Source organism: Sphaeroforma arctica (genome assembly GCF_001186125.1).
Source record: "Sphaeroforma arctica JP610 unplaced genomic scaffold supercont1.35, whole genome shotgun sequence".
NCBI lineage: Eukaryota > Ichthyosporea > Ichthyophonida > Sphaeroforma > Sphaeroforma arctica.
In genome coordinates this window covers 80232-90434 of record NW_014040523.1, presented here as the reverse complement: position 1 = coordinate 90434, position 10203 = coordinate 80232, and the positions used below count along the sequence as shown (strand labels likewise).

Sequence of the window (10203 nt, the reverse complement as noted above, 5' to 3'; positions counted from 1 at the left end):
GAGAGATCAGTAGGAACGGATACTCGCGATATGGGGTATTGCTAGTGCACATACATACATCACAATAATAAAATTCAGTTCATATATGCTGCATTTATGGATGGGTCCATGACGGTGTCAGCTTGAACACATGAATATGAGATGGCATGTTTGGGACATCAACTATTGACATCAGGTTAAGGAAATACAGAATCGTCCATCTATAATACACTGCCCATCATCTCACCTTCCGACATCATGGGAGAGCCCACACCAGTCTCTTCGTACAATATCAAGACCCTAAATTCGAATGGAAGCGAAGTGATACACGTGTTTAGGGAATGGAAGTGCAAATGACTCACTTGTTCAGCTAAAACAGCATCACAGCCAATGGTTTTCAGATTGCCATAGCCAATTGCTGCGATTCGTTTTTTAGGGCGGTTAAGAATTGGCTAGTCGTGATATCCTCACGGATTCCGAGTCAAATAGATTTTTGAAGCGGGTTTCCGGTCAACGAAATTGAACCCCAACATACGATTACCCACACCCAAACGAGCAGTGCTTTTTATACCTTGGTTTCTTGTACAGTGGTGAACTTGCCGTCCTTCTCGTGTATGGCCAGTGCAGCATACTGTAGAAGAGCGAGAAAGGCAACATAACAGTCACTATGCGTTTATGTGGTGTATTCAAGCGTGTGCTAGATTGGGGACTAGCAATGTCTCATCTATACTGAATGCGTGCCTGAGAGCGTTCCCGGTGCTCTCTATGTGGAAAAAACGAGGAGAAAAAGGTGGGAATAGAAACGTGGAACAATTTCAACGTGTTCAATAGCGCATGTCGGGCGGCCCATACGTATAAAGCAACAGTCGCTGCATAATAATGGAGCCTACCTTTTTCTTCTTCAGCAGCAGCATTGACTTGTACACGCCATCGATGTCAATCTCCAAGAGACGGTAGAGCTTGTTCACTTCCTTGCACACCTTACGCCCAATTTCCATGACTTCCTTGAGATCTTTCTTGTTGGTGTTGACCATGATGGAATCAGTGTCTCCATAGATCACATCCAGGTTCAGCGATGTCCGCGCCAAGGTGACTGCCAAGTAAGAGTCGAACAATAATACAAAGATGTAAAAATGAGACGTTATAAAAAATACATATACTGTGCTTACATATTAATACTATACACATCCTACAAACTGGGGCTATATACATATACATACACAAACATTACATAGCACCTACCTGTATTCTCCAGAATCTCACGGCCTTTGCTGGTAACCAGTGCGGCAAGCGGCTTGGCGTAGAAGCGCGAGTGGCTGAAGCCCAGGCAACCGTACATACTATTGGCAGTCAGCTTGAATGCCAATTGGCGGATGTTGAGCTGTAGATAGAAGATAGATGGCAATCATAAGAAAGTATAAGTGAATGGGTCAGTCCATTTGTATGATTGTGCTATTGTGCTGAGAGAACGCCGATTGGCGGATGCTGAGCTGTGAATATAGTAAGGATTGCGATTATGTGTCAGTAGATGGATCTTACATTTGTACTGAAAAGTACATGTAAATAGCAGGGATTGCGGACATGTATTCATACATATTAACTCGTAACAGTGACTTGTTGCCAATACAAGACTATAGATAAGTATGTATCAAATAATGTATGCACGCGATGTTCTATAGGGAATGTTGCGTGTGGCGGACTACTGCATTGCTACAAACTCTGGGTGAGCGCAAGACTATAAACGTGCGAGGATACAGCATGAATGTGATATTTCTAAGTAGGCATTAATGTACCTGCGCAGCCCAATACCGAGTCATCTGAATATCCTACTCGCATACACAACCAGCATCGCAACCGATAGCCACTGTACATATGTATAAGCATGCAAACGTAAGTATATGTATACGTGTCCGTACATGTACATGTACATGTCCATGTATACGAGACATTTGGGAAAATACATACCTGTGTGAGCTTGGCTTTGTTACGTTCCGTCTTGATGAGGTTCTTGACCTGTTTACGTCTCTCAATGAGTGTCGCGAGCACATATGGCAGTACTCCTTGCTCCAGCCCCGAGTCCGGTACATCCGGGATCGCATTTTCTTCCTGTTGTGCGACATAAGGTATAAGTATAGGTATATGTATATGTAAATGAGACTGTATGTATATAAATATTTGAATATGTATGCGTATGTATACGGTATTGAATATGTATATATAGATGTATATGTATGTGTCTTTTCATCTGCATATGTATATATAAATAAATATATATATATATATATACATATGGAAATGAGTAATAATGCAAGAATGTACCATTGCGTGAGTTATCGAGCAATACAAGATATCTATGTATAATTAGGTATATACATGAACATCACCGCTAGATGATTCTATTCCATCAAGTTGTAAACAGAATAGCAACTAGAATTGGCAACATGAGTACACGACCGAGTGCAAAGTCCATATACACAGCCTCGCACTTGTCCCCCTTCCTTCTCACAGTCACAGCTACAATCGCTTTCGAATCATAAACTCACACTCCCACTCCCACTATCTCGCACAATCGCATTCACAATCACAGTCGCAGTCACAGTCACAGACACAGCCACAGTTAAAGTCACAATCACACTCACCTCGGCTGTTGTGGGCTTAGCAACCGTTGTGAAGCACACATTGTACTCCTGGATAATTGACGGATACAGCGAGTTGAAGTCCAACAACAGAATGAATGTATCGTAGAAACCTTTCCTGGGCTCAAGTACCAACCCACCCGCATACTGAGCTTTTTTCCTCCTCGGATGGGTTTTGGACTTGTCATCCTCATTCTGTGGAGGAGTCGAAATTCGGGATCAGATCTTTCCTTTATACGTATGAATACTGTCGTACATAAACGTAATTGTATACGGATTGACGTCATATGTGTGACCGTATATGTGTAGCGATATATGTCGCGCACAATTACCCGTGTACTCATATATTTGTATACTCGTACGTGGGCATTCATACCAAGGACATATATGCGATAGTCACAGGCATACACAATAACGTATGAAATTGTCTGTACCCTTCCTTCATTCGTTAATTTTTTGCTTTTTATAGTCAGATAACTCCTACAACAGGGATATCTTGACAGATAAATACTCCTGACATAGTCTATACACAAGGATACATTCCTATCCATTTCTTACATTCTGATCGCCCGATAGTATGTACAAAAGCTACATCTTCACGATAACCACACACACATATACACATATAAACGTATACATATGTCTCACCTCGTCCTCTTTATTGGTCCACTTCTTACTCTTGTGCTTGTCGGGTAGTACATATTTGCGGTCGTGGAATTCGTGCAGCAAAAGGTACTCGCTGCGCTCCGCACGACCACCGGACAAAGTGCGTGCCCATAGGTTGCCTGATAGAGTTGTTACGTATTCGTATTCGTAAAAAAAAAGGACGACGATGATTAATTTACCAATTTCATAGAAGAAGTGGCCACAGTTGTATGAGAGAGTTGTTAAGTTTTAATTCACGTAAAGAGGGGAGATTCAATTTTACGGAGAAGACAATCAGACAAAGATGAACAATGTTTCGATTTGGATCAATAGGGGGCTATGGGTAATTATATACACGTGTGGAATGAAAGACATGTGCGTATATATATTTCTATTTGATGGAGCAATCAGGCTATGAATAGTTATATACACTTGCAGAGCAATGACATAAAAGTTTATCTACTTGGAATGCCTCATTCAATACGTCTGCGGCACTCCACAAACGCACCTATACCTATTTTACACACAGAGGAGCACACGCCCACATACATGTGTATCTAAACATTACAACGCAACAACATTACAACGTAACATAAATGGGCGCACAAACAAGCCAACTTAAATGTATACTCAATAAGAATGACAACAGAACAGGCTGTATGCGTCCACGCGACTTCGCATGCATGTCTAGGTATTGATGGATGCAAAAGTGCATTTACATGATATCCGACCGCTCCCTGGCTAATAACAACGGCTGATCCTACCTGCCAAGGTGGTGATTTGCCGACTGAGGGGCAGGGACATGATTTTAAACATCAGCGACACAATCAGATACGCGTCATTCTCACAGTGGCGCATGAGTTGCACCAGATTCTGTGGAGTGGAAAGAAATGTTAAGATATCGGTGATGTCGATATAATAAAGAACGTAGATACTATGTTGGTGTGCATGTTTTGGTAAAGATATGATGAATATCAGTGAGATGTTGAAACAATAAAGTACGGGATACGATGTTGGTGTGATTGTTTGGGTATGGACAACAATAACACAAACTGAGGTGCATGAGTTTCACCAACGTTGGTGGAGTTGAACGAAAGATCTAACGGTGAAATCAATATTCTAAAGAGCGTGATTATCATACTAATATGATTAAATGTGCGGGTATGGGAAAACACAAACTGAAGCAAAATAATACCCCTGTGTATGGATGGACACACACTGAAGTCAAATAGTACCCAGGGCAGCTGCAAAGGACTTCCCTCGCAGGGCCAGAGTGAGTGGTCGAGCTTTAGCTATGTTACCTATTTTTTGTGTGGGACACAAATCTATTCTAGCACAGTCATGCCCATTATACACTCCTGAAATAAACATCAGGTTGAAATACGACAAGAACCTTACAACACGCGTTTCTACAGCCAATTAATTACACTATTTACATATGACAAGGAAATCAGCACGATGGTGACTATACTGTGTAATTTAAGCGGCATATTCATCCGATTATAATCTGACAAGAATCTTACAACACAAGTTTCTACAGTCAATTGACCACACTTTTTACACTCATTACATACAACACGACATTGTCACAGCGTTCCGTACATTCAACACAACACATCACAACACATACCGTAGTGGCGCCGTACATATTTGGGATCTGATCGAATTCCAAGCGATGTCTCTCCTTACCCAGTTGGGTCGACGCCAGCTCCTCCAACGAGTACGTTTGAACTTTAATCAGCTCACGCGCAGAGGTCCACATACACACACCCAGCCTACCACCTATAACCAGCTTTTCCCCATAACTACCCCCTCCGTCGTTGCCGCCACTGAGCTTAGGCATGACGGTTCGGCGCATACGTCCCATTTTACTCCATTGTGTCACCTTGCAGTCTTGCATGCGGTGTAATAGGATATCCAGATCGAAGTTAAACAGGTTGTGCCCTGCAGATAGATAGGACGATGTATTTGTGTGTTAGTTGATTGCGGACTGTGAATATGGGGACGTCCGGGTCGAGGATAATCAGGTAGTGGCCAGCAGATAGATAGAACAATGTGTGCATATGTGTGTGTGTGTATCGATTGTGGTCTGGGAAAATAACATTGTGGTGTGGACGATCAATACGTTTTAGCAGAGACAATCGTGCATAGGTGTAATATTTTAAAAAATAGGCTACGTAACGGTCCAGGAAATAGCTGTATTCAAAACAACTATCTGTGAGGTGCATACCAACTATGAAGTCCGGATCGAGTTTGTGGAACTTGGCGATGAACAAACTCAGCAACGCACGCTCGTTACTGTGCGCAATGGGAAGGAGAGTAGCATGATGAGAAAGAGTCATAAGAGAGTGCAAGGATAGAATGTACTTATGGTAATCGGAAGATAGTGTACGTATAGGAAATTACATCTGGCAATACACTAGAGATGAGATGTAAGGTAGTGTACGCATAGATATGTACACATGATAATAATCTCCCGGAATGATATGCCGAAATGGATTGCTATGTACGTATATGTAGCTATATATGTATATGCACACAAAAAAAGTAATACATGAAAAGCAATACGTAAATACATAAGTATGTATACCCTAAAAAACGGTATATGCATACAAAGCGTATTGTCCTCAAATCACAAATAAAAGATATAAAGATATAGGCATACAGTTTTCTTAGACCAGACATACTTGGCGCAGGTTATGTTGAGCTGCTGCTGCTTGACGGTGCTCTCAAAGTCAAAGGGGAAGGGACTATTGGCCAGTGGTCGGATGACACTGAATGACTCAAACTGGGAAGTATGTAATATATGTTAGGGTGCGTAGGATGAGCTTGTTATGTACTGGTGAGAAGATGCGAAGTTTGTGTTTCAATAATCAAGGGGTTGTGAAAGTAGCAGAGAAGATTTTTCGGAAATATGTAGCCAATGCCGTAGAACAAAAGAATAATTCCAAAGTTAGGAGCGTGTTCTATATATGAACGTCCATACTCTTAATATTTGTCTGTATGGCGCTAAATGATGACGACTTATACGCAAACTTTGCCTAACTAATATACAGATAATTCATATAAATTTGCGTCAGCTTCGGGTTCGGTGTCTGCACTTCAAGCAGAACAGCCTTGTATGTGATGACACTACTGCCCTGTGCTTCGTGCATATGGTTCAATACAGCCATACACATAAACCCACCGACAGACGGTACATTATTATACAGCAACATCTTCACATCTTTTCAACTACTTATGTGTCTACGCCTACACGTAAGCGTATCTACACATCTAAGCTACACAGACATATATACTTACATCGGCTTCGGGGTTTTCGGTCTGTCCCTCAATGTTGACAGCCTTGTGTGTGATGACACTGATACCCACAATCTCGTGCTTGTGCGTCTTCTTGCTCAGCACCGTCTTGAGAGATATAGCCGCCAGCCGGCACACAGGTACTGTGCAGTGGTGGAGATACACGGCTTATTAAATGTGAGAGTACGGTATGTTGGGTTTACCAAATGCAAGAGTAAGGTAGATAGGGATTATTCAAAGTGAGAGGTCATTGTCTATATCTGTTAGGGTGCAGGGCTTAGGAATATAGATATCAAACCACAGACAGCAGTGGCGAAGTCATAGGATTGAGATGTGAGTGCAGTATTAAGGATCATAGATATCAAACAGCAGATAGCAATAGTACAAGTCATAGGATTTGTACGCGAGAGTGCGTTAAGTATAATTTCCAGCGTATTAAACAACATAGAGCAGTAGTTCACATCATAAGGTTTAAAGGTGAGTGTCAGTACTGTATGCAAGATTGTCAGGATACAGGGTTCAGGAATATTTGCATCAAACAAAATATAGGGCATTTTGGGGAAGTGCGAGGTTGTGAGCATGGGTATAAATGGTACTATAGATATAATACGTAGAAGCAAATACAAATATGAATGAAGTTTATTCCACTTGATATGTAAATCGTACTATATGTGAAACATACATGACACATATCAACAATACAGGCACGTCCCAAATCATATCGGACTCTCTATATAAATCATACATGTATACATGCACATACATACATATATGTTCAGATTCTCTCAGTGACAACTTACATGCGATGTACACAGGGCACGTCAGAACACTCCAAATTTATCGCTCTACAGAAGGAATGCAAAATCGCAGCCTCTGCAACACAGATCTAGAACAATATACAACGTCCCTTCAAAGTCTACTATTGGTCGCATGTACAGCTCGCTTAGCAACAGTGACACACCTGGCGGGGGATCTGTAGTTTTGGCTATGCTTTTGTATCCGTTGACTTCGATTTCCCACTTGCACCAGGACAGCTCTAAAGAGAAATTGAATTCAGTCAGCCTTGGGTGCGTATTGTGAGATGAAACAGTGACCTTCAGTCGAATTAATTCTCACACATTTCGCACATGTGACTGGCCACGTCACACAGTATCTGGAGAGACGAGGTAACAGGCACGAGGCACCAAAACGCAACTTCCTGATTCGCATACCCAGCAAAACCCCAGGTGTATATAGCTACAGTTTACACACTGTATACACGTGCGCCTGTACTTACGAGAGCCCGAGCGTTTAAACCCCTTCACGTCAAGCCACGAAGGTCCCATCAGTTTGCGTTTGAGCAAGAACAACTCAGAAGCATTCGTGTTGGTACCAAACACTCGCGCAAATGTGCGGCCGCTGAGATCCATGGGCAGTTGCTGCGACGTCATGGGGTACTGTTGGATATGGTACAGATGCAAAGCGGAGCGGACGGACATGTTAATAAGTATGTAGCACATGGTTTCAGGTGGAGTAATATATTCTTGGTTTACAATTTCCAAGCACACGGCTGCATACAAGCATATATACACAAGTAAGTACCATATATCGAAAGGATGGATTGATATGCGCGGATTCATTCACATTCATATTTCATTCTATTTAAACAGATACAGGTTTTCTGCATGTCAGCATTGAGCTAAGTACGCTTGCAACAAGACCGTGTAGCATACACAACCACCCTGATCTCCTACCCTCACATCCTTGTACCTGTATGCCGCTTACAATGCATCACCCGACGTCTCTAAATGTTCATTTAGCAAGTACCAAACGAGGACAGCATGTACTGGAAAACACAAAATTCGACCATGGTATAGGTAAGATACACGCACACCCCTGAGAAACGCACCAGCACCCATACAGTTTAACATAATCACATGCATGCACGAACAATGATCTCGACTTGAAATCATCATCCACCGAAGTCACGTCTAAAACAGTCCCAGATATTTTATCAAAACGCACGCGCGAAAGAATCGATATAAATACTATATCAAACGCGAGAACGTACTTTGACTTTGAGATACTCGGCTGATGAGGGCACATCAGCATACTCAAAGGCATAGCTACGCGTGACCATGCTAGCCTCCCATTTGAGCACGCCGTATCGCTCCATTACCGAATCAAATTCCTTGTAAACGGATTGGAAAGACACCTGGATATATGATGGGTTATAGACATAAAATTTTAGTTGAGTATGGACTGGAATATTAGACACGTGTATAATAGTAGTCATATGAACTGAATCTCTACTTCGTGGGTATACACCTGTGCATGTAGTCGAGAATGGAAAGGTGTATTCATGGGTGAGTTTGTAGATGTGCGAATGTGGTTACGTATGAGATTGCAGACAAGTGTGCAAGCGCGTTTGTCAACCAAAACAGCACCCCATGAACGAAAGCAATGTCGAGGCACTGGCATGCTACGTATTCTTTAGGTGAAACATCGTGATAGAAGGCTTTTCAATGCTGATATAGGCAGCTACAAACAAGGGATCGTATCGAAAATTTCTTGTCTATTGTCTAAAGGACATTCCAAAGTTGGCGGCGGCCTAACGGTTTCAGCACTGAAAAGTGCCTATGAAAATACGTAGATATAACTTCATACACACATACACATGATTACATACCTAGTGACAAACATCTTCCTCCGCCTGTCTGTTAGTATACTCCAGAACACACATCCACACGCACCTGTCTATCTGTCGCATTGCCCTTGTTGTCCACTTCTACATCCCTCGGCAGCACAAACAGATTGCGTTCAATATCTCTCACAGTGCAGCAGGCGCTCTCAAACTCCTCAGTGCTGGGGTTCCACACTTTGCCAATCACAAACACTGTGCCTGGCTTCTTATACGGCTCTTCCACTATGTCCATGTAGAAGAAACGGAACACTTCTTCCTGCTCTTCTGTCTCAGGTTCGGCGGTATCCATCTCCTCATCGCTGGCATCCGCTTTCTGATAAATGGAAAGGGAGTGGACAGTATAGGACCATGAGATAGAGTTAGATCCACGAGACTGGGCACATGAGAGTTTTAGAGTTATATATGGATCGCATGATTTATGGACGGATATTTAGAATTGACTTTTCACATCGCTAGCGTCGATGTTGAATAAGTGGAGCCTGAGGGCATCCTGTTCATATTCAAAAACTTGATTTGTGAGCTGGTGTGTATTGAGGGCTACCGGTGTGTATGGGTGAAAAATAGGTGTTTCGAAAAAATATATAAGTATAAGTTTCTACATTGTTGCCATCTTAGTTTTTCATCGTTGGAGTGAGAATAGAGAATATACTAAGGACTCATGTATGTGAATTTCTGTACCTGTGGGTATGTACTCAGGAATGTCTAATATACCGCGAACGCTTTCGAACAGTATCAGCCCCAAGCTGAACCGTTAATGCAGTCATGAATCCATGAATGTGTATGCCTACACACACAACAACAACTACTCGCACAGGAGAACATGCGCGCATGTATACATACACATCGAGATGTATGTACGCATGCACACACACCAACAATTATACACACTTAGCACTGATTTTTGTACATATCTATACACATGTATGGCTTCCACACACAACAAAACCAATACACACCTTC

General features: G+C 42.1%; 1 protein-coding gene across 1 annotated transcript in view; it reads right to left on the bottom strand.

Annotated features, from left to right (window-relative positions):
* Positions 1–544: 544 nt before the first annotated feature.
* The window catches only part of SARC_00981 (hypothetical protein), a gene marked incomplete at its 3' end in the record, with an annotated part of 16755 nt that continues 7096 nt past the window's right edge, over positions 545–10203 (bottom strand). The window contains exons 10-24 of the mRNA XM_014305313.1: positions 9293–9556; positions 8611–8754; positions 7837–7996; positions 7522–7596; positions 6564–6703; positions 5948–6048; positions 5491–5558; positions 4891–5204; positions 4025–4133; positions 3264–3400; positions 2619–2810; positions 1945–2085; positions 1222–1360; positions 870–1072; positions 545–610 (exon numbers count right to left, since the gene is read on the bottom strand). Coding sequence (XP_014160788.1) covers positions 545–610; positions 870–1072; positions 1222–1360; positions 1945–2085; positions 2619–2810; positions 3264–3400; positions 4025–4133; positions 4891–5204; positions 5491–5558; positions 5948–6048; positions 6564–6703; positions 7522–7596; positions 7837–7996; positions 8611–8754; positions 9293–9556 — 2253 coding nt within the window. The remainder of the gene's footprint in view (positions 611–869; positions 1073–1221; positions 1361–1944; positions 2086–2618; positions 2811–3263; positions 3401–4024; positions 4134–4890; positions 5205–5490; positions 5559–5947; positions 6049–6563; positions 6704–7521; positions 7597–7836; positions 7997–8610; positions 8755–9292; positions 9557–10203) is intronic.